General features: G+C 50.0%; 2 protein-coding genes, 1 long non-coding RNA gene and 2 other non-coding genes across 14 annotated transcripts in view; 2 read left to right on the plus strand and 3 right to left on the minus strand.

Moving 5' to 3' along the window:
* MPZL1 (myelin protein zero like 1) overlaps positions 1-1,020 on the minus strand; it is a 39,180-nt gene extending 38,160 nt beyond the window's left edge. For both annotated transcript variants that reach the window (XM_027449387.3, XM_027449386.3), the window contains exon 1: positions 883-1,020. In XM_027449387.3, coding sequence (XP_027305188.3) covers positions 883-1,018 — 136 coding nt within the window. In that variant the 5' untranslated portion in view covers positions 1,019-1,020. The remainder of the gene's footprint in view (positions 1-882) is intronic.
* Positions 1,021-1,439: 419 nt separating this feature from the next.
* On the plus strand, positions 1,440-4,987 carry LOC139999021 (uncharacterized). Of its 3 annotated transcripts, none has more exons than XR_011803998.1 (3): positions 1,440-3,972; positions 4,093-4,281; positions 4,373-4,987. It is a non-coding gene; the product is annotated as an uncharacterized lncRNA (long non-coding RNA). The 3 variants fall into 3 exon arrangements; XR_011803996.1 differs by having other exon boundaries at positions 1,440-2,713; positions 3,783-3,972; positions 4,093-4,987; XR_011803993.1 differs by having other exon boundaries at positions 4,093-4,987.
* Positions 2,697-2,768, plus strand: TRNAP-AGG (transfer RNA proline (anticodon AGG)). The gene has a single exon. It is a non-coding gene; the product is annotated as a tRNA-Pro (tRNA).
* TRNAP-CGG (transfer RNA proline (anticodon CGG)) lies at positions 3,048-3,119 on the minus strand. The gene has a single exon. It is a non-coding gene; the product is annotated as a tRNA-Pro (tRNA).
* A 1,122-nt stretch (positions 4,988-6,109) lies between the features above and the next one.
* The window catches only part of RCSD1 (RCSD domain containing 1), a 37,809-nt gene continuing 19,836 nt past the window's right edge, over positions 6,110-24,082 (minus strand). For 3 of the 7 annotated variants that reach the window (XM_005017605.6, XM_038186560.2, XM_013097641.4), the window contains exons 2-7: positions 14,434-14,541; positions 11,844-11,933; positions 10,544-10,615; positions 9,057-9,260; positions 7,605-8,250; positions 6,110-6,664 (exon numbers count right to left, since the gene is read on the minus strand). In XM_005017605.6, coding sequence (XP_005017662.3) covers positions 7,621-8,250; positions 9,057-9,260; positions 10,544-10,615; positions 11,844-11,933; positions 14,434-14,541 — 1,104 coding nt within the window. In that variant the 3' untranslated portion in view covers positions 6,110-6,664; positions 7,605-7,620. Of the gene's footprint in view, positions 6,665-7,604; positions 8,251-9,056; positions 9,261-10,543; positions 10,616-11,843; positions 11,934-14,433; positions 14,542-14,935; positions 15,041-16,122; positions 16,159-21,849; positions 21,925-24,082 lie in introns of those variants that run through there. The other 4 variants (XM_005017604.6, XM_072025272.1, XM_038186550.2 and 1 more) reach the window with 4 other exon arrangements.

The raw sequence follows: 24,082 nt of genomic DNA on the forward strand, positions 1-24,082 counted from the left end.
CTCCAAAGGCATACAGCAAGCCTCAGCAGCCTCTACTTACGCTTACTACAAAATGCAGAAGTTTGGATTGAAGTAATCCGAAGGACAACGCCATTTGGAAAGAAGAAGTTTGAAGTTTCATACACCACTGGGCAAGGGTCCTTATTATATTTGTTTCCAGATAGACTTATGTTTTTTTTCAGAAGTTTCTGGAGATGCGAACCGAGAAGCCACCAGGCTTCTGTAACGATTGCTATCAGCTTGCTCTGCAAAGCAAGCACGGCCTGACGAAGCCATGGCCAAGTGCCACACGCACCACCAGTCCCTGCCTGGCATCCGTACGCACACAAAGGGCTACTTGGGGAAAGTTGTGTTATTTCCACCTCAGAATTACGTGGCAGACGTGCAGCTCCTCGCCCCACGGCAGAGCACGCCGAAGCGCAGCCGATCAGCGCTGCTGCCACCCCACCGCCCCACCAGCAGCCTGGCGCCCGCTCCCCGTTTCATTGCGAGGCACGATCGCGTCAGCCCTAACGATGCTCCCGGACACACACAGCGCCCGGCCCCGCGGGGCGCCCTCCCCAGCCGCCGGTCACCCCTCGACGAGGAGGCCCCGCGGCCTCCCCGCCGCGCCCCGCTCCCCTCCGCTCCGCTGCGCTGCGAGCCCCCAGCGCTCAGGGCGGGGCCGCCACCTCGCCGCCACCTCCCGCCGCCTCCGCAGCCTCCCCCGGCGCAGCCCCAGCTCCAGCCCCGGCTGCAGCCCGCTGCCTGCCCGAGGCTCGCCCCGCCGCCGGCTCCGGCTCCGGCTCAGCCCCGGCCCCGCTCCGCAGCGCGACCCCCGCCGGCCCTCGCCCCGCCGGCCCCCTCCTGGCCCCCCCCCCGGCCGCCATCTCGGGCACTCACCGGCGGCCAGCGCGGCGGCGGCCAGCAGCCAGCCCGCTGCCATTTTCCTCCTGCCACCTCCCCGCGCCCCCATTGTCCGCCCCCGGCCCGCCGGCCTGCCCCCCGCCGCTTCACCGCCCCCTCCCCGCGCCGCCATAGGCTCGCGCCGCTGCCACTCGCGCACACCTCCCGCGGCCCCGTCGGCTTCTCCCGCGGGGATTGGTCGGCGGGGCGGTCCGTCAAAGCTCGGCCGCCCTATCCGGAGAGGCGCCGCGCGGTCCCGCCCCCCGAGCCTGCTCTGGGCGGCCCCAGCCGCTGAGGGGGCAGCGCGCCCTGCCGCCGGCCCGCACCTGCCCGCGGGGCGGGTCCGTGTGGCACGGCTGAGGGGGTGACGGGGCCAGGCACCCAGGGTTCACTCCGTACCTTCACAGATAAATAAATAAATAAATAAGTATATGCGTGTGTGTATATATATATATATATATATATATATATATATATATATATATATATATATATGGCCCCCTATACAGCTCAACCTTACCCTTTCTAGGCGTTTTTTCCAGACAGCTAATTTTTTCATTTTATTTTTATTTTTTTTTCAGACCGTGGTGACTGAAATAATGTCTCCTGCTATTTTCAGGAGACAAAGTGAGGTGCTAGAGGAAGCTCGGTTTGTCCTGAGGAGCACGTACTGCATTTCTACGCTGTGACAAGACCGTTAAGGTCATGACACGTTACTGGTAAGGTTGTGACAGAAAGAACTGGGAGCACTTCCCAGTGTAAACTGCTCAATGTAAGCCTACGAGCTCTGCACTGAAGCAAGAATTACACAATTCCTCAGCACTTAATCTCCACGACAAAATAACCCAATTACAGGTGTAAGTGCTGTAGTCCTCTTTCCCTCTGGCTATGCAACTCCACTCCCTATCCATTGATAACATTGGTATTTATCAAATTTCTCAGTAATTCAGCTTATTTAGCTGGCAACAAACTTTTTTTTTTTTGTTTGTTTGTTTGTTTTCTGTCTGCATGTGTGTCTGTGCTATCCTTGCAGCTAGGATAGCTATCCATGCAGTAAAGCCAGCATTCAGTTCCACTAGAGAACACTCAGTTCCACTCGTCTTCTTTTGTTCCTGCTTGTGACAAAAGGAAAATCTAAAAAATAAAAATAATAAAAAAATGTATCATCGGGAAGAGGTTATATCCATTTTCTCATGGTTGCTTTTTAGGTTATAGATTCAGACCCTTGTTATCCTGCTATTTTGAAGGATGCCCTAGTTTACTTGACAAACTGCAAACAGGACGATCATGAAAAAAAATAATAAAAAAAAAATAACATCTTCTAGGAGAAGGAGTAAATATATTCAGATTGATTTTCTATAACAAGATGAGGGACAGAGGGAAGGGGCTCTGTTTGTAGAAGCTAGTATTGGGTGTCTCTCACAGCATTCCTTTTCTTCTGCAAGTTGAAGTTAGGAATGGTGGCTGGCAGCTAGTGCTGCATTTATTTTCTCTGATTAGATAGAAATGTAGTGGTTCGTCCAAGACCCAGGAGCTGGCAGCAGCATGGTAATTACATACGGGACTTGAAAAGTTTCGTAAGTATTTTTCTGTCGTTCAATTATGAACGTTTTGTATCACCCGCTGTGTGAGGATAAGTGTAAAGGAAAAAAAAAAAAAAAAAAGAGAGCCTGGCGGTGACACCCGTCCCCTCACGGGCACCTCAGGGAGCCCCGGGGAGCCGGGCGCGGGAGGGCGCCTGAGGCAGCCGGTCAACGGTCGCCCAACGGCCGCGGCTTCGTGTGGAATGAGGAGAAAAACTCCCTCATGGCGGCTCGTTGGTCTAGGGGTATGATTCTCGCTTAGGGTGCGAGAGGTCCCGGGTTCAAATCCCGGACGAGCCCGTTTTTTTTTTCGCTTTATTTTTCAATCCCTCCGTGCCGTGCCCACCCGTCGCTTCGTCGGACGGGCGGCGGCAGGCAGCTCGCAACCCGGCGGGCACAAAGCCATTCGCGTCCCCTCGCTGCAGCCGGGACGGGACGAGCGCTACCGCGGCGGGGGCGCCCCCCTCGCCCCCTGCCCGCCTCCTCCCCGCAGCGCTCCGCCGCCGAGCCCGCGGCAGCAGCAAAAGCTGCGGGCGGCGGCAGCAAAACCGAAGGGGGCCGTACAGCCCCTTCCTCCGAGGGCTCGTCCGGGATTTGAACCCGGGACCTCTCGCACCCGAAGCGAGAATCATACCCCTAGACCAACGAGCCGCTCTCCATTGCCTCCTCCCCAGCTCCCTACTTCACTCTCTCCGCCCAGCCGCCTGCCGATGACTCCCCCTACGAGCAGCCGCTGCCGTGACGGGACGGGACGGGACGGGACGGGCTGAGCCCGGCTTGGCTCGGTTCTGTTCCCCCCGCACCCTCGCTGCGGAGGCGGCCACTGCACGGCTCGGCTCGTTCGCCGCGGGAGGGAGGGGGAAACGCGGAACGTCCCCGCCTGCCCGCGGCCCCCCCCCCCGAGCTGCTGTGGTTGCAGCCCGCCGGCCGCTGCCGAGCCGTTGGGCGGGCTGCGCCATTACCCGGCGCGGGGGGGCGGGCCGACGGACAGGGCATCGCCCCTCGCCCCCCAGCGTGTGGCAGGGGTCGTGGCGGCAGCACAGCCGCTCCTGCCTCAGGGCCGCGCTGTGGTTTAAACGTAGCCCGGTCATAGCCATAAAAACAGCACGGCGCCGGCCTGATACTGCTGTGACCGTCTGCTCGCTCTTGTGCCGCCTTCCTTTCTCCACTTTTTCGTTCATTTCTGCTCTGTTTTCCGTTTCTACCCCCACACTTTATAGGACTGGCCAGGAAAGTTTGTAATTTTACTTTCTGTTTATCTTCACCAAAGGAATTAAAGAAAATATGTCAGCATTTTGTGTTTTCAACCATCAGGGTCCCTGCCGCTGGCATGAAGTATTCCTGCCCGAGGAATTTGGCAGATGGCTCTGGGGCTGAAGAGGTGTCCCCTGGGTCTGAACAGCTGAGCCACGCTGTGGTCTCCACTTCAAAACCTTCTGACTCTGCACCTTGTGGGCAGAGGACAGCGCTGCCATTTCTGGGCCCAAGCCGACATTTCCTGGTGGTAGGGATGGGGCAGGGACATGTCTACAGGTGCCTTCTGCTTTTGCAGTGTCATGGTACTGGCCAAAGAGTTTGTTTGGTTGGTTGGTTTTCTAAAATTGCTCTCATTTGGCTTGTACAGGGGTGAGGTTTGTGTGCAGCCTGCAGCACCACTAGAAGCACATGTGGATGCCTTCAGCTGAGAAACGGGTGTCTTTTTTTCCAGCAGCTTGTGAAGCTGTCAAGAATGAAGATGGTGAAGCAACTTCTGGCACAGAAAGTCTACTCTGTCGATTGCCAGAAGCTCGGAAATCTCACAGGAAGGATCACTGTATGTTGCCTTGGGTTTATTTATTTATTTTTGTGCTTCCCCTGAACTACGATGCTGTTGGAGAAAGGCATTTGCTTTCTTCTGCTCCTAGATATCTGCGGAGCTGGGGCAGAGAGTGTGGCAGTCTCCCGTGTTACTGCTCCCCCAGAGGACATTCTCCATTGTGGATTAAGCATGTTGGTTATTGTTGTTCCCCAGAAGTAAAAATACCACAAATTAAATTAAAACTTTAATGTTAAACTGCTACAATGGCAGTGGGAATCCCTCCTCTCTTTTATCTGCTGTTGCCAGCTCTCCTCATCATTCCTCAGGCTCCTACATTCCCCAGGAGGAAACACACAGATTTTGTTTTGTTTTTATTCCACCGTTTATTTCTTCTGTTTCTCCCTCAGATTTCCACTCCCTTGCTAGGGACACATTCTCTAAACAGGCACACAGGTATCGATATATACAGTAAGGCACAATCACTCACATCCAGGTGGGACACTCTGCTGAGAGAGGAAACAGGTTACAGCGAATGATTGCAGCCTGCCCTGGAACACAAGCTTTAACAAACAGATTAAAATAGATCCAAAGGCAACAATACTCCACAACATGGCTCAAGAGGGTGTGGGGGTCATGTTTGCCAACAAGCCTGTTCTACGCGTCAGGGGCAACACTGCTGGCTCTCGATGGGCGCTCTCACCTGGGAAGAAAAAAAGGCAGGGCATAGGGGCTTCTCTTTGTGACTTTAGAGCTGGTGAACAGAAAGGGGATATCCCCTAGACCCATGGTGTTTGTAACAGTGCCATGCTTCAGAGTCCAGCCTAGGAAGGATGTGGGCTGTGTTGTGTAAAATACTTGTGCCTGCTCATAGGGACAGGGACAACACAAGCCTCCAACTCTGCTCAGCTTGACGTTTGCTAGGAGGAGCTTTGTGAACGATGAAGAAGAGCTTCCTGACTCCTGTCTTTGGTCTCTTACAGCTGTGTCTGTACTGCTGAATTCTGTGTGGCTGGCCCCAAACCGTTCACAGCCCTGACAGCTGGCTGACTCCACAGTTCACCCTTGGCCACTGGTGGCCAGCTGTCCCCAAGGCAGCCAGCTGCGGAGGGGCTACGCTTAATCACTGCGGACATGAGTCCCACAGCCCTGAGGCACAGCAGCCTTGTATTCAGTAATACAGACACAGCTTCAAGCACTAGTCAGGAAGCCAGGAGGGTAAGGACCTGTTTTCTTTCCCTGATTTCAAGTTCTCTAAGTGCAGAAGCTTTTTTATCTTAGCAAACGTTAGTACCATGACTTAACTAGTACTCCAAGAGTGAACACAAATCCAATACAATGCCAATCTGACGTTCTCATGAGGGACTGGCCATCTGTCCCCCACCCATTCATATACAGACAGGCCACATGATTTGAACCACCTCAGCCATCTAAGGCCTCTTCTTTGATTACATAAAATTAACTGGCTGTTTCTAGTAAGCCAGGATGCTTTCTGTCACAGATGGCATCAAGTGGTTACACACTCACTTTTTGAAAGTTTCAAAAGAGAATCAAAAGTTGGGACAGGGCCTCGAAGTAAAACAGACAGACAGACAGACAGGTGGCCTTCCTGAATCAGGACTGGAGCACAGTGCTGGGTAAGAGAACTTGCCCTACTGACCTACACAGCGCATCTTTTCTGTGCCTCAAATCTGTTGGTTGTTACTTTTCACCCGCATTAAAAACACCCCAAAGTTGAAGCACACAAAAATTGCCTACCATGACTGCGCGTTTCACAGATTAGCCAGCTCAACCCCCACTTTGAAAGCATTTTATGCTTTGCGAACAATTTCCTAAGAGTTTTCCCCGTATTTAGGATTCACATTGTCTGCCATACAGCATGCATGGAGAAAACATACTTTTTCTTTTTTCCTACTGTTAAAACATTATTTACTGAAGTTTGAAAACCCAGAATATTTCAAAAGAAGCTACTGAAAAGGCACCATACACATATGTATGTAGCTGATGAACTTCATCCAAGACCAATGCAGGGGAGAAGAAAATGACATTTTGGAGCTCAGCAGGAATAAGGAAGAGAGGGCCCAGGAGTGGCGGTGGCTGTTGGGTCCGGGACAGGACACATCAGGTCTCTCAGTCCCCAGCAGTCACCTAGGGACATCAGCCAGCACCTCAGTTTTGAATTCTGAAGCAATTGTAAGCCAGTCTCTTGTTCTGACTGTCACAAAGGTGCAAAGCACAGAGCCAGCGAGCAGCCACTCAGCTCTGGGATCAGTCTGGACCTCAGGGGATATCCATATTCTACTTGTCTCCTGCCAAAGGTTTTCCAGTGGCTTCCACCTTGATTGGGTTAGACGGCTCCTGTTCACACATCATCTTCTGTGTCCTGATTGGGTATGTCCTTCTGAGAAGGAAAAAGTAAGGAAATTATGAAAAATAATCACAGTGCTTAGTAAATACAGGGCTGGGGAGTCTTGGGGGTGCTTTGGTAGGTTCCATGCTAGATTGCTTCCTCCAGTCACTCCTTGCCCAACCAAGGAGGTATTTGAAGAGGGGACAGGCAGCCACTGAGATGAACTGAGGTATTTCCTCAGGCCTCTGTGGCTACGGGATCAGTAGCTCAAGAATAAGTGCAAAACTGTATGGAACAAGCCCTGCTTTAGGCAGTGGAAATCCTCTTGTATTTCAAGTGGTGGAGGACTGCAGAGGCTGATCATCAAACTGGTGTGTGTGTAAATGCTATTTTTGCTGTCACAGCTAACAGGCTAAAAACATATATAAAGTGTATGTATCTGTATGCATGTATGTATCCAATGTGTGCATGCACACATATAAATACATATATAGAGAGAGTTTCTTGAGCTAGTATATACATGGTAGAACTAGTATATCACAGAATCACAGAATAGTTTGGGTTGGAAGGGACCTTAAAGATCATCTGATTCCAACCTTGCTGCCATGGGCAGGGACACCTTCCACCAGATTGCCCATCCAACCTGGCCTTCAGCACCTCCAGAGATGGGGCACACGTTTTCTGCTTTCAAACTGCTTTCAAAACAATGGTTGAGCAGGGTGCCTGGTATCAGAGAGCCTCTCCATTTCACTGAAGTCAGAATCATTTGTTTCATCTTTGCCTCTTCTTCATCTCCTCTCTCTGTAACATCAGCCTGGAGGGCTGGTTGTATAAATGCCCTGCCGTAAAGCCTCTGCAGGCCTGAGATTTGATGCTCTTGAGGTGTGGGGAGCAGCAGAAATGTTGGTATGTTCTGCCATGCTTGCCTTTTTCATTAGTAAGTAAAAACCTCTGGTAGTTTAGGAGCCGTCCTCATGCTGACCAGACTTACCTAACGCGTGTCATGGTTACTCTGTGCCCTGGTCCTGCGTGGGGGATGCTGAAGGCTCACTTGCAGTCTCTAAACCCACTGCGTCCTGCTGTGGTTCAGGTGCCAGTGGTGTTTCTTCAGTGTCTGATGTTTTCCGTGTGTCTGTGCTCTCACTGGTCTCTTTCGTTTCGGTTCCTTCTTTCTCCTTGTCTCCCTTTTCCTGTTCACAGGCACTGCATTCCTCCTCTCGTCCCTGGGGACCCTCGCACACCTTCTCCTCCTTGTCTCCAGAGGGAGGCTGGTGTGAGTTCTCCTCCCCTGGGGCACCATGAGACACCTCCTTCTCCTCTGTATCCCCCACATTACTCTTGCAAGGAGTCGTTTCTTCTGCCTGTTTTTCCCCTTTTTCTTCATTTTCTGATCTGCTGGATCCTCTCCTCGATGGGGGCTTCTCATCGGTCCCCATCTGTTTCTTTAGCTCTTTGTTCCCTGTTTCAGCCTCTTCTGTCTTGCCCTTATTCCCAAACACCTCATCCCCGTCTTCTTTAGCACCGTTTTCTGGAGAGGAGATGCTGAGCCCTATATCTTCCCCGTCTCCGTAGTCAGACAGAGATCTTCGGAACCTCCTGGAGGGAGGCCGACGCTTTATTGATCCCCGCGTCCGCACCTTGAAGGCAGAAAAACCAGACATTGAGGCAGTCAAAGAGCAGTACCGGAAAGCAGGAAAGCACAACAGAGGAAAATACCAGGGGAAACTTGATTGCTGCAATGGTTGCCTCATTTTTCCTGTTCACTACTTAGTAGGTTAAGCAGCTTCCTAAAATATACCTCCTTTCCCTCTCTAAACCTGCTGCTGGAGATTGTTGTCCCAGTTTAAACAGTGACTCCTTGTCCAAGTTAGACCCTAAACTAAAGACGCTGATTTCATTTTGCAGCTGTTGCTGACATGGGATGTTTCAGAGTCTTCAATTTCTCGAAGTTTGGTGCCTGAGGAAGGAGTATGCACTCAAGATGAGGCTGAAGAATGCCGGTTACAGTTCCTCATGTAGGTGCTGTGCACCCTGTGGAACACCTGGCAAACTGTCCTGCTCTCCATGGCTGCATAAACAGCACCTCAGCCACCTTGACACTTGCTGGCCTGTGGCACCGTCCCCTCTCAGTGCTCCCTGCCCAGCTACCCGCCATTCAATTATTGCTGAGCTGAGGCAACTGAGTGCTTCCACTTCACCCCTGCCCTACAGTCACGGCGCCAGGAAGGCTGCTGCAGCCACTGGCACACAAAATTCTGTGGACAGGTAGGCGGAGAAGAACCACAGAACTACCCCAACCAAACCCAGTGCTTAAATCTCCTCTGTTGCCTACAAATGCATGCTGTTACAGCAGGACTGAGGGCTAAGGCCTCCTCTTCCTCCTCAGCCCCAGGCGATATGCAAGCTTTATCCTGCCATGCTGGGGACCTAGCGTGCTCCCTACCTTGTTGTAGAACTGCAGCTGAGTGCTTTCGGGGGGTTGATCAAAGCTGACCGGCGTCTCTTTCGCTTCACTCGGCTGCGGCTGAGTGCCCGGGCTGCTGGGGGTGGAGGGAGGGGTGCTGAACGGAGAAACCATGACTTTCAGACCAGGGCTTTTGGGAGATGCTCCCGGCAGCAGAGCAGCTGGGGCAAAAGCCAGGTTGGCCTGCAAAAGAAAAATTCCATCAGTGGTGTGTGTGACACCGGTGTGTAATACATGCGTTAACCACGCGGAGGAACCCTTGCTCTCGCTACGGGAGCTACCGCATCTCAGCTGTCCTGACCCACATACCTCCCGGTTATGGGTCTCTCCTGGTGACACTGTCAACAAACAAGTCCGGGCAGAGGAGTTAGGACTGGACATTTGCCCTTCCCCAACAGCTGGATCTCAGGACGAGTTCTTTTGTCATCCTGAGGTCTTTGGGGATTTTCCAGTGACCCAGCCAAGCCAGTATAGCCTGCAGTGGCTGAGGCAGGGTATGAACGAGCAGCCAGGAATCACCTTGAGATTTAAAGCATCCCAGCTTGTGCCCAAGCAGACCTCACATTTTCAAGCCTGGTTTGCAGGTCTTCTGAATGATCCGTACAGCCATGAGGAGTGAGAAGACCATGGAAGGAAACAAGTTTGTGATTAACTGTGGCAAGGCGCTCTGTGCTAGCCTGTCATTAAGCTCTCTAGACAAATGTCCTTGGGTGCATTAACAGGGACACTGCTATGAATAGGCTTACGTTGTGTCAGGGTGCCCAGGAAGCATTATGCTCAGAAGTCACACACGCTGCCAGGAGAGGCAGCTGGCAGTGGTGGGGCACCACATCTATGGGCTATCAAGTGCTGAGCTGTCCTCAGTGGCATGAATCAGGCGCTACTAAGAGTCACACAAAGGGCAAGAAGCACGGGGTGCATAACATGGGGAATCGAGACAAGGAAAGCACAGAGCTTCGAGGCACAGGTAGGGGAAAGCCAGAGCCCCTGTGGCTGCTCCCCCACTCCCAGGATTTTAGCTGCCTGTGCCCCAGGTCAGTTCCCCAAGATGTTGAAGTGACCAGTTTAAACTGCTGTGGAGAAAGAGCTGGAGGAAGCTTCCCTTACCTTCACTTGTGAGCTGCATTTAAACTGAGGCTGCCGCCCTTGCTCCCTGAGCTGCGCTGCTGCCATGCCCACACCCGGCCACGTGCACCGCAGCCTGCACTGACCTGCCAGTGGCTGTGCCTGAGGATGGCTGGATTGTTTCTGACAGTCACTACTATTTCCAGACCTGTTCTGCTCCCTTGTTTGTGAGTGGTGGGACTGGGCCCTAGTTGGTGAGGCTGCTGCCCTGCCTACCTAACCGTCACCCTTGGCTCCTGAGTCTCCTTCCTTTGTGGCTGCCCAGCAAGGGAAGTAGCCAAGGTAAATGCCAAGCAGTCTGGATTTGCTGGAGTAGCCATGTGGACTCTCACAGGACTTACCTGCAGCTTTTCAATCATGGGGGAGCTTTTCACCTTGACCTTGGGAATGGGGCAAGCATTTGGAGATGGCTTCTGCAAAACAAAATGAATCATGAAAATGGTCACAGCAGGTGGGAAGTAGTAGAAGAAGGTGGAAAAAAGTGGGTGGAAAAAAAAGGAAACACAACTAAGGCACAAAACTTAAGAAGAGATGAGTGGCAAGCATTTGTAGAGGAGCAAATGAAGCCTCAGTTAGGCTCTTCACACAAAAGTTTGCCCTCGTCTTTCCTAACCATTCTCCCCTTTTATTTTGTAGACACACTAGGGCTCTACATATAGGTATCCTGCTTTTCAGAAAAAAGGGAGCTTTCTGGCTGAAGTATCTGAGTTAGGTGGTGTGGTATGGCTCTGCTGCTGTGGTGCTTTCAGTTTTATTTAAGGACTAGACAGATTAAAATTCTGCCTCTCTGGTAAATGTTACAAACTTTTCGTGGTGGTAAAGACTTTCTGCTTCCATTTCACTGACAGAGTTAAAGGGTATCCAATTACTCTGGAGAGGAAAAATCTAAGTGGCCAGAGTATTGCTTTGAGAGGTATATTGTTCTTTTCAGATCCAAAGGAAAATGAAGGAGTCTAAGACTTCAAAGCCTGTGCTCCTTTGACATGGAGACAAGAGCCTGCAGCTATCAGAAAATAAGGACCAAGAATCATTCCCTTGTTAAGGGCAGGTGATGGTGTGAAATTTGGTGGCTAAACCTCATACCTTGAAACACAGAATGACTGAAATGACTGTAAAGGGTCTGAGCATAAACCCCGGGGGATTAGCAGCCAGCTTCTTGGGACCCACTCATTCAAAGTTGCTGTATGCATGACACCTCAAGACAATATTCTGCAGGCATTGCTGAAAAAAATCCTATTCACTTTAGATGAATGACTCCTTTTTTATGGGGACCAGAACTATAACACCACTACATTCCAACCTCTAGTGTTCATCTGATGGCAGAAACCAGACTAGAAGCCCCCTGTGCTAAGTGCTGTTCAAAGCTAATAAACGCTAGCAGTTCCTGCTGTAAAATGCATGAAAGGTGGCAACTGGGTGGATCCATCAGTGCTGTAAGGATAAAAACAGAAGCAGTAGAAATGTGATGTATATCTCTGCTACAGGAATAAGAAGCAGCATGCAGCTGGCTGAGTCAGAACCTGTGGGAAAGCTTGATGCTGAACAACTGCCCGATGTCTGTGCTACCTGCGAGCTCGTCTCCCAGTAGAGAGCAGGCTGCAGAGAAGAGAGACTTTGTCCCCCTGCTGAATCGATACTTACTTGCCCGTTGTTGAGGCTTGTCTCGGTTTTGTTGGAGTACAGTGGAAGGGAGCATGGTGGTTTCCTCCGAGTTGGTTTATGTGGTGGTACCTAAGAGAAGAAAACAACTGACTTAGTGGCAGGAAAATTAGTTTTTTTTTAAAAAGGAAGTGAAATTCAAGCACTGAAGCTCATGCTCTGTAAGTGACCTGTTTGGATGGCAGGGCCCAGATTACCTCAAGGAAACATCTAAAGGCACCACGTGACATTAACACGGGCATGTGTCCAGCATGATAGCTGTGCTCACAGCATCTTAAGCCCAATCCTAGTGTTAGAGAAGTATTCTGTATCTCTTTCCACAGCTTGAACCACAAGACTGCGGGCTTTGTGCACAGGATACTCTTCTGAACTGTAGAGGGTGGGGAAGTCTTCCCAGAAACTTCACCTTCAAAGCACCCTGCTGGAAACCCCCTCACACTGGAACAGCTTGGCATTGTTCTCTTTCCTGTCTTATTACCGAGACTTGTTTTTAATGCATCTCAGCTTCCTACCTGGTCCATGACCATTCTGTTCCTAGTCTGACGTATTATAGGTGCAAAAAGGGGAATTCTGACTTTTCCAGCATGCCCCACAGCCACGTTTATTCTCTCTAATGAAGACAAGCAGCTCACAGAGACAAGGTGTCAGCTGTAATATTTCACTAAAGAAACAGATTCTCCAGGGCAGAAGGAACAAAGCAACTAAACTGCAGGGACACTGGTTCCTTCTGAATGTCCTTGGGCCCCCAGAAGTACAGAGATCCCTCTAGGAGGGGACATGTGGCACAGCACCTGTACAGTTGCTTCTTCATAACTATTACCTTGGTCTTGAAGACAAGGTGTGTCTGTTTTATTATGCCATGTTTGTAGACTCCTGCCAAGCTGCTAACACACTTTTTATTTGTTATCATACATTTTTGGATAATATTGTGGATATCAAGGAACATGATATGTGGATAATTTTGTTACCTTCTAACAGGCAGGCGCATGAAAAAAAAAACGAATTATGGCATCTGCCCTTTAGAGTTGACTGTTTTGGGGGACCTGCAGAGTTGATTTCACTGAACATCTGGTGGTGCTACACCCAGCTACGGCAATGTTCCATCTCTAAGTAGCCAAAAGCAGCCCTGCCCTTCCCCTTACATCACATGAGGAAGCAGTAATATCGTGTTTTATTGAAACCCTGCCATTTTGCAACCATGCAATGTTGCGTTGTGCCACAGCAATGTGTCAGAGGTTCCCCTTTGCTGGCACGGGTCAAGCAAGGGTTAAGGACCATCCAGGCAGCCATTAATCTGAGGCCAGTCTGAGAAAGCATGTGGGGAAGTGACAGATGGCTTGGAGAGAAAAGACAGGAAACTTTGTCCTCCTCAGTCCCTGGAGAAAATGAGTTTTTCCCCCACTGTGAGGCCCCTCCACCCTGCCTGGGCTTGGGAACAGCAGAGGTCTGTAGATAACACAAGAGAGGTCTGGGAAACTTGCTGCCTTCTAAAGAGTGAGGGACTTGGTGCAATTAAATCCCATACCTTAAAAAGAGGAAATGACTGTAACGGGATGGATGGAGCAGTGCACTGGTGACTGGAGGGAAGAAGAAAATAGTGCTTGGGAAGAGATTGGCTACTCCCTGTGGCCCAGCTACGCGAGTGTTGACCTCTGATAAGCTGTGGCATGCCAGCCCTGCAGGACAGAGGTCACCACTGCATCAAGCCAGGGACAGGATGGGTCACAGGGAGGATCCCTTTAGGCCCAGCCCGGGACAATACTGAAATCAGCTGAGCAACAAAAGGAAACAGCTCGGTCTTAAAGGGGTTTTAAACCTATTGGCTGCAAAGGGCTGTCAGTAAGCATTTATGATTCTAAAAAAGTGTGTAGTGATACAGGGGACTCTCCAAAAATGTCAGCATCCATTCATAAACACTTTGACTTTCCTGTCTTCCTAAGAGGTATTCAAGTGTTTCGCTTATCTGGTGAAAGACAGCTTGGGAGTTGGATGCTTGGCATAGTGGGCTTTCAGTAAAATGAAGCTTTGGCATAACAGAGATAGGCAGAGAATCTGAAATGTTGTCGTGCAAAGAGGCAGCCAGAGCAAGGAAGGAGACAGCTTTCTGTCTCAGAACCGTACAGAGGGAGATACCTGAAGGAAACCTTCTCCTTTTGTGAACAAAGGGCTGGTGACCTGCCACTGGCTTCTACACTGTGTGTTTGCCTTCTTTTGCCATGGTTCAAAATTAGCTATTTTATTTCTTCATTGCTGCCTCCTGCCCACAAAAGCCAGCCCAGATAGCACATGCCTCGCTGTCTGCTACTGTTAGGGATGTGTGCGTATCCTACCTGGCTTTGCAGCATCTCTGTTACAGTGTGGACATATGGCTCTACCAATATATTCATGCACAAGTCAGCAATGCATGGAAGATACCGCCACAGCTTGCATTGCACTACAAGACAAAGCTTTGGAGGGGGTTCAAAATCAATGTGGATTTATGCTTAGGTCACTGAGGCTCTCACTTCTATAGGCAGAGGCAAGTGCCTCATTTCCCACTGCATTACCTGCTTGTGGCTGCAGAGCTCCTTACCTCTTTTCCAGTGATATTGGCTGCTTGCTCTTTGAATTTCCCTGCTAGCTGAGCCACTGAGGGTGATGCTGATGTGTCCACCTCTGAATTGGTCTCTGTTGGCCTGTTCTGACAAATCAAGAACAATATGTTATGAGCAAAGGCTGGGAAAAGCAAGCAGGATTGAGAGGAGCCTGCATATGTGTTACAAAGTTCAAGAGTAAGCAAGGACTTAAAGCAGAGTTTCTCACATCTGGCATCAATCACCCAGTCTGAGAGCAAAAGGTTTGGGAATCCAGGACACAGCAGCATGTATAAATATCCAAGGTGGTCAGTAGAATCACAGAAAACTAGTAATTCATGCAGCACCCTTCATCTCAGGCTGAAAGTCCCACACAGTATTTTTCACTGGAAGTAGACTAAGTATTCCGGGCCAAGTGCCTGTTCTCTGTCTTTGCCTAGCAGTGAACAGATGGGATTGGGCAATAAATGGCATCCCCACGCACCTTCCCAGCCCTCCCACCTCTTTTTGCTGCCCCAGTGACAAGTGCCTTTCCTTTTGCAGTGGTTCTGCTGGGAGAGGCCATTCCCTGTCCTCGCAGCAAGTCAGCATCTGCCTGGGGATGTCCCTGTGCTGCTCTGCTTTTTATGGCAGCGAAATACTCAGGCGGGTGGGCGGGAGGAAGGAAATACCAGGGCTGAGAGAAGCTTCCCCTCTCCTGGGCCAAGAGCAGGCTGAGAAGTGGGAGGGTTGCTGGAGAGTGGATGGTGCAGCTCTTCCCACAGCACACAGCCCTGCTCATCCCACATTTACCATGCTTTCTTTGCTATGTCTGTATCAGGCAAGGGAAGTCCAAAGCCTAGAAATCAAGGCTGATGAAAGGAAATCTTTGTTCTTTATCTTGAGTATCTGGTGCAGTGAAAACTAAACCAGAGGAACTGTGAATATCTAACCAACAATCCCTGTTTTGTTGGAGACTGAGACCTCAGAACAACAAAGCAGGCTACGAACCATCAGGAAGGAGCCTCACACCTCCCCTCCCTGTGCCACCACCATTAACGCACAACCGGCACCACACTTCTCGTGTGACGTGTTGTTCACTGACTCCCCCAAGTCAATGTTTGCTATTCCATATTTCCAGGACCATGACTACATCTCCCCCCTTAAAAACTTCCTGTACGCTTCTGACCAGCTTTCCTGCATCCATCCACGAAGCCATATCGAGCTGCCTCTTCCAGTAACTTCTGGCACCTCTCTTCTGGCTCCCCCCCAGTTCTTCTCAGCCTTCATTACAGCAATTAGAGGCAGGGGAAGTGGCAGATATGGGGAAGGGAAGAAACAGTGAAGCAGATCAGCAGGGCAACTTGCAGAACACGAAAAATGACGGCTGAGCAGTTTCCAGCTGCAGGCGAGCTCCACACTGGGCAGGAAGGGCTGGCTGGAAGTAGGAGGGAAAGAAGGATGAAGCTGGGGAAAGGAGGATGAGTCTGGGGGCTTGACTCAGCATGCCACAGCCCAGGATACTTGGGGACAGCAGAGCTGATGCCTGAAGCAGGGATTTGGTTAAGGCTGAGGAGCTGCAGGTGCCCAGTGTCTGTGTGGAGGGGTTGCCTCCCCGGTAGACCCTTTCGCTCTGCTATCTGCGCTTCCTCCACAGCCCTCTGCCTTTACCCAGAAAAGGCAGGGCATTTCCTCTTGGCCTCCCTGACCTCTTGTCTTGGGGTTGCCATGTGGTTGTTCTCCTTCTGTTTTAGGATCTCCAGTCTGCAAACGCGGCTCCCGTTCTCCAGATTGGATCAAAGCTGTAAAGCTGGAGTCATTCCACGCATTTCTTCTGCTGGTAGCAGGCACTGCAGCGTGGCTCTCGAGAGCATGGAGCCCGCGTCCGGCGCACAGGAAGCAGCGAGCATGCCTTTCTAAGATTAGAATGAGTGGCCCACGGGCTGTGTGCTCCCCGAACTGCCAGCTGCAGGCTCTCCGATTACGCCATGCCTTTAGCCACAGGAAAAGTCCTTTCTCAGATCCTTGCTGGCAATTGCACTGACATCCTGCATCCAGCTTTTTCTACTTTTTTTTTTTTTTTTTTTCCTCCATTCCTGGTGATTTTCCCCCTTTTGGTGACATAACCCACTGACTTTCTGAACGATGAAGAGGAACAGCTCTGCTCTTGTTTGGCAAAATTACTCAGGCCTGAAATTCACACCTTTACCAGCCAGCTGCAGGCTCTTTTAGCTTTCAGAAATGTGGTCAGCCCGCGTGGGCTAAAAACGGTGAGCTAGGGTATGAGACTTACTCCATCAGTAATTTGGTGACTGCTACTCTGAGGTCGTTCACTCTCCAGTAAAAACAAGTGGCTAAGCACTGCACGTTCTGAAAGATGTCAGACAAAGCAGCAAAACAGGAATTCACTTGTACCATCAATGTAAGCATGACACTGCTTGCAAATGAGGAAGTGCAACCAACAAGTTCTCTGTAAGGGGTTTCGCTTTCCTCTTCCAAATAAGTATATAAATTTGAGTAAATTTAAAAAGTTGTGGGTTTTTTTGTTCAGTCTAACATTTCTTCATCTGCTTTTAAAACTGAACCTGTTACGGTTCACCTGAATTGCACGGGCAGTTTAATATGCCAGAAGATGCTGGGGCTAGAGAAGGAGCAAGGGAGAAAAGAGGTGTAGAGACTGCAGAGATTCCCTGTGCATAATGTTTGGGTGCTCACAAGGAGCTGGATTTCCCTGGATTTCAGCTACAGGTAGGGAGTATCACTACAGACAATGAGTTTCTTATGAAATCAGAACTGCAAAGAGTCCCGGGGAAAACTGGAAAGCTAGAAGAGGCTTTGGGGATGAATTTGAATGTCCTGATGGGTGTGGTGCAAAACTGGCTCCCACAAGCCCTCAGCCAGCAGTTTTGGTCATGACCCAGCACCCTGCAGTCGAAAACTGTCATAACCCCATGTCACAGGACTGGTACCCCAGCAGTTTTGTTGAGGGCTGTAATATGCTACTGGCATTGCTAGTCACAAAGGGTACCGGGGGGGTCGGAAGCAGACATCGGGAGAGCTCAGGTTTGGATTTGTGCATCTCCTCTGCCTGATGAAAAGAGCAAAGGCCTGTTAGCTGCTGTACAGCAGGGTGTTTAGTCTCACGCAGCACCTAAATACTGGCTGAGTAACAGCAGAGATTCGTACTGCCCTGCTCTCCTCTCCCCCACGCATCCTCTGCCATGCCTGCTTTTGCAGTCACAACACCTTGCCTGCACGGAGTGCCGTGTATCTGCAGGTACAGGTGCCCTTAGCAGCACTTTGCAAGGTCTGAGTGTTTCGTGGCTAAGAAACCAGTGTCTGCTGCATGATTGTTTGTACCAGTCCTGTGCACTTTCCACCCTTGTTTTCATGCAGCTGCAACTAGACATGGTTTTGAGGTCAAGCCCTGACCTCTGCATCCCTCCCCTGCCTTGAAGATCTTCACAGGAGCCATTCCTTGCAGTCTGTCCTCACACCAGGCCGTCGTGCCAGCTGTTTTCCTGTACCCTGTGCTCGCACGAGCTCTGCACAGATCCTTTGTGACTCGTACGGGGTTTTTCATTGCTGCACCATCTACCCAACAGAAAGCAAAACTGGCAAAAATAAAGACAAATGCAGGGGCAGACACCACAAGGCAGAAGAGGCTCAGGGCTAGTGCCTTGCTCTCAGAAACAAGATCCAGAAATAGTGACCCTCAGCAGCCAGCTCTCTGCACCGCACCACGAGAAAAGAGTGGTCAGTAAGCTAGCTGCAAAGAAGAGCGGGTCAGTGCCTTTGGGGTGCAGTTTCATAAAATCCTGGTTCTGGCAGGGAGCTTATGTTTCTGACTGCTCTCTCTCCCTTGACCTTTCCTTCCCCCTCCCTTGTGCCAGTGTGAGTTTGTGGGGCTGTGCTGTAAACCAGATCACTGAAATGATCTGGGCTAAAAATACCTCCCTTAACTCTTTACAAGGTTATTTTTAACCCTGGTCATCTCAGTAACCAAATTGGCAGCACGGTCCGACAAGTGCCTGAACTTCCATCACAGGAGGGAGCGGAGGGACAGCAGGAGCAGACCGCAGCCGAGGGCCCAGACCTTCCTGCCGACCACCAGAGCCTGAGAAAGAGCCGTCCCTGTGTGTCATGCTCACAGGCCTCATATGACAGAAAAATCATTTTTTTTGCACACCTCTGAACGATTTGGGAGAAGTTTTGACCAAGCACTCACAAAAGCCCTACAAATACCATGGGGGTGATCCCCAGAAGCCCCGTTTCAGTGAGGAGCTCCTGTGTGTGGCCCTGCCCCACTCACGCTTTGCTGACAAAGTGCTGACACAATTTTTGCTTTCTCTCAGTGAATTTTCTTCACACCCTCCCACTCACTTCTTAAGCGTGTACCTGGTTTTAGGAGGCGTGCTTTTGTTAGTTCAGCACTGAGGGTGTATTTTGAACTTCTTTCTAGCCACGGTGCTGTTTTCAGCAGCTCCTGTCCTCGCCCTCCCTCAGCTGTGCTGATGAAATTGCTTGCAGGCCTGTGCCCTGAACCAGGCTGCAGATGTAATTCAGAATAAAAATCACCCAGCTAAAAATAAAAAGGAAGGTTTAAAACCAATGAGAATTAAACACATTCAGGACAGTTTCCTGATCTGCTCAACCACGCCGTCCCAGAGAGCAGCGCTGGCACAGCAGAGGGGGCGAGGTGGGCACCAGGAGAGCTGATGCCTGTGGTGTGGCACGAGGAGGAGCAGCTCCACACCTACAGTACCTGCTCCACTGAGGAAAGGCCGGGGGGGGGGAACCTGGGGGAAGGAAACTACTTCAGTCTGCGCTCCTGCCAAAATAAACGTCACCACGCTCTGCCTGGGGTCCAGCGAGAAACACTGGGAAGCAATGCCGTGGTTTCCTTTGAAATTAAAGGGAATTCAGGAGGGAGCTGGCCCGGCAAAGCAGCACTCCCAAGGCAGGCTCGTGCTTTCTGCCCACAGCTTTCCCAGACACTGCGTGTACCCTTCTCATTTTTCAGTAAGGTAGCTGCAGGACTGAAGGAGCCAGCCGGCCACGGAACTTGTTTGCATGGGAAAGCTTACACCTCGTGCCCTAGGGGAACTAGCTCAGCTTGCCCAGGGAGCAACGCAGCCCTCATCTGATAGAGGGGCCTGTTTTCAGCGTAACTGAACTCCTTCACAACCCACTGGTCTCAAGAGACACATTCTCAAATGTCTCAGGTACCTGTTTCTGACACAGAAGGCGACATTTGGGGCATGCTGTGCCCTCTCATGGGGCTCCCCTGGGGGTGGGAGTGTGTGGGTGCTGCAGCTTCCCCCCTGGAAGGACTCCCCTGTGCAGGTTGATGGATTGCAGACGTGCTGCTTGCTTGCACATCAAGCATCTGAGAAGTGGTGACAGTGCCAGCGCCTCCCACGCTGCCCCAGCGGCTTGGGGTGTCCGTATCTATGGGTATGAGCTAATCCCTTCTCCAAAGAGGCCAACCTACCAAACCATCCTTTTCTACACCTAGGTTCATTTATTGTTCAAGGAAGAGAATACAAAGAAACCCGGAACGGCTCCTGGGTGTGCATCTTAGCCCTACAGCAGAAAATAATGCAGAACGGGCAAGTTTGGGTCCACCTGGGCAAACATGGCACTCTTTTCATTTTTTTCAATGGCAGTAACTAGGTAATTGAATTTTTATTTTCAACCTCTTCTTACAGGCACGAGCTATTTTCTCTCTCATGTAAGTGCAGATCAGATTAGACAGACAGCTTGTAAGGAACTCCCCTTTAAATGAACTAAGGAAAGCTCAGAAATAGTTTTTAATTACAACTCAACCCAAATTACCTATAGAAAAATCTCCCTAACATGTAGTTTGTAGTTTCATTTAAAGCCATCTCCCTGCGTATCCCATTTAGATGAATCCCAGGTTTTACCCTCACGCCAACATAATTTGACCTGATTGTTTATCTAGGTCCATGTGAGCACATCAGTGGCATCGAGATTATACTGAAAGGGGAACATTGTTAGGACTGCAAAAGGGGAAATAAGTTAGAAGGGCAGGTTCAGAACACAAACTCCCCCAAAGGAGCAAACTGAAAGGCAAGAGGGTGGGAAAATAACCAAGTCATAGTGTGAGGAAATGAGCAGCAAAAATTGTTAGAGTCCACACACAATCAGAGCCTGTTAATTCTTCTCGTGATCCGTGAAAGTATCACTGAGGCCTGAGCGTAGATTACCCAGGAAGTGGGAGGGCTCACACTTGCGTGGCCCATTTTTTACATCCCTAGAAGGAAATCTCACAGCAACTGTTCCGACTGGAGCTCAGCAGTATACCGGGCCCCTGGCTCAAGAAGCAACACATCCCAAGATGTAAGCCTTGAGTAAACAAGCCTCTTCTTGCTACACTGACCCCTCTACATCCCAGAGAAGCATCTTTCTTCCCGTCTCTCTCTTTACCCTTCTTCACAAATTATTCTCATTGGAGACCTTCCAGCTCTCTGTTTCAGGAGGGATTTATGTGGTTTATTTATTCACTTGGCCTCTTATCTGGCAATGTTGCTGCTCCTTGTCTGGTCATGGTAAATTTTAACTATTGGCAGAAGCCCCAGCTAGAAGTGGCTGCAGCTGTGCTTGCTATGATACCTTGGAGCCAGTCCTGTCCATCACTGTGTTGGCGTGGCCTTGTAGCACCCTGGGATTCGGGTTCAAGGCTCCTACCTGCACTTCCTACTATTCATTACAGAACAGGAACGACAGTGACTGTGCTGTGCTCCACCACAGCAAAAGTTTCTGTGAGCCACATCTCTGCAGGCTTGGCAGACCAGAGCTTTATTGCAGTTACTTTCCAAGTGAGGACAGGACCTGAATACCTTGCAGATCAGTCAGGTATATTCTCTGGGCTGGAAAAGAAATAGTAATTTTCTACTGCTCTCCTTCTGTTGTGTTTTCTTCGATCAGCCTTTATCAGAAGCTAAACACCCCCATTTCACCAATGTCAGGTCTCAGTTTAATTTCTTCCTTTTTGTAACTTTTTCAGTGGAGAGCAAGCTTTTTGTCTGAGTTCAAACCACTGCAGCCTATCTATCGAAATCTGCAAATAAGTTAGCCACAAGAATAACTCCCAGGGGTACAACAACCCTCCTCAGAAATGGTATTCAGGTCAGCACTTAACCAGCCACAGATGAATTAATGCAGGTTGAGTGCGCGCCTGAACTCAACTGCAAGGACGTTACACGGCCATAACGATGGCGAAAAAGAGGAAGGAGCTCTGACTGTAATGCAGAGCAGTATGAGGAATAGGGACTTCAAAGAGGCCTTGCATGTTTGTTTTTAGGGGAAAGGGCAGGAAAATCTTACTTTACATAAAACATGTAATAATATGTAACATTTTCCTTTGTTTGTGAAGAGTTTACCCTAGGAAAACATTTTTTCTCAAGACTTACAGTGGTCTGGTCTTGATTTTCTCCTCTGAGAGTTCCCTCGTGAACTGCTGCCATCTTGGCACTCAGGGTCAGGCACTGCACAAGGGCAACGGGAGGATGTTTCAACTCAGGAGTGACGAGCAGCCTTCCTCCAGAAGACAGCAAGCAGCTCCCAAATACAGTGCAGATGTTTCAGAACTACAGGGACTCAGATCTACCAGATTTAAAGGGTCACATAAGCAAGGCTAGGGAACTGGGTTGGGGTGGGAGATACCTGTAGACAGAAAATAGTAAAGGGGAAAATGCTTTTGAAAGGAAGAGGCAAGTATAACTTTTCCATTATAATGTAACAAAACGGTTGATGTACTTGCACCTTACTTACTAAAAGTAGACGGGAAACTCCTGCCGGTTATCCTTTTTCAGGGGATTGAGCTCTACCTATGCCTACACATAAAAGGGCCTGGATAAATAGCACAGTGGTTGGACTGTGGTTTTTCTGAAGAAAGCATTGTTGCTTGTTTGGATCAGAAGCTTGCTCAGGGTCCTTCTCTGGTACTTTCCTCTCAGTATTGGAATTGCCTTAAGATTCTGAACATCAAAATAAATGGTTATCATGAATAAAAATAATAATAATAAAAAACACCACTCTAATTGCACTGGGCAGCAGACACCACTAAGTAGGTGGCTGGAGTTAGGTGGTGTGGTGTGCCTGACATGTAAGTGAGGAGCTGTGTCCTTTGCAACAGAATTGTAGGAAACATCTGTAGCCACCAGGAAATTAGAAGTGGCAAAAAGAGTGTCTGCTTTCCATTTCAGAGAGTGCATGAAATGAAAACAAAATGAAAATAAAATGAGATAAGGGTCATTTTAACCTACCCTCTGAGAAGTCCTTCCCTTTGCTATTGATGCAGTCCTCCTAGCAGAGTGGGTGCAATGCTAACGTTACATAGTGCTGGTTTTCATGGTTGCTGGAAGGTCAGTAACAATGCCAGCTTTTGCTATCTTTCCCAAAAAGCGCCTCTTCTCATCAGTGTAAGGTGGGACTTCTGGGCTCTCGTCACAGCCTCCGGGAGCCAAAGTGAAGAAAGCAGCCTCCCGTTTGCCTACGTGGACTTCGTTAGTGCCATGTCCTAATATCAACAGTCTGGTCTGGAAAGGTCCTTATATAGGAAGAGCATGCCAGCCACCTTGTACTAGTCTTTGGCTGGTGTTGGAAATTTCTGAGGCTGGATTTATGACAAGTTGTTCTTTTCTTTGTGCCACGTTATGTAATTCTCAGGAGTGCCTGGCCTGGCCTCTGCTTTCTAAACAGTGCCAGGTGATATTAGCAAAACCAGCAAGGACCCCTGCGAAAGATACAGGTTAGACCTCGAGTCTCTCTGTTAGTAATGACTGTATTTAGAAATTGCGTAGTGCCTACACGTTCCCAACACAATACAAGTCATCCTGCTACCACAGCCTCATGTCAAACCTTCACGGGTAGGAGCCTCCGCTGAGAGGGCAACATGCTGGTTGGTGCTTTTGTATTCGTACCTAAGAACTGCCGCATACAGCACGGAGACCGTCATGAGGGAGGTCAGGGTTTTATCTGCCAGGAGAGCACTCGGACCAGTAGGACGTAGGTGCGTGCTTCCTGCTGCCCCAGAGAACCACGGATTCTTTGCTGCATGTTGGCACAGCTTGAACAGGCAGTGTGGCGAGTGCTTGCCCTAGTCCTGCCCTAAGCACTGGGTTAAAAATCATCTCTTGCTAGACAGACCAAAGAGTCCCTAGCCTGCCCCTCTTGAGAACAGAACCGAGCCCAGGCTGTCCACTTCCTGAGCAAGTATCTTATCACGTCTGTCAGAGGCTGCCAAGAAGGGTTGATCAAGTGCCATCACTACCAAAAGAGGCAGTGATCTGCAGCACCTGGTCTCTGCCAGGCTGTGCAGGGGCCAGCAAGTACGTCAGCCCGTCCCCTGTAGAGCCCAGAGCAGCTCTTGGCTCTGCCCTGTATAAGATGAGACATCTGGCTGGCCAGCCAAGACGCGCTGCTCAGGGAAGGAGGTGGCAGACCATTTGAAAAGTAAATTTATTATTTTCTGTGTATGTGGAGTCTTTTGGGACTCCCTGACTGAGGCAACTGCAGAAACCTCCTGCAGCATGTGAGTGTCACCGTTTCCTTTCCTGTGAGATGCGCGTTTTGTGAGATGCCTGATCCTGTTTGTGTGCATCGTGCTGAGAGTATTCTCCTGAGGAAAGGAGTGGACAGTAA

This window comes from Anas platyrhynchos, chromosome 1 (genome assembly GCF_047663525.1).
Source record: "Anas platyrhynchos isolate ZD024472 breed Pekin duck chromosome 1, IASCAAS_PekinDuck_T2T, whole genome shotgun sequence".
Lineage (NCBI taxonomy): Eukaryota > Metazoa > Chordata > Aves > Anseriformes > Anatidae > Anas > Anas platyrhynchos.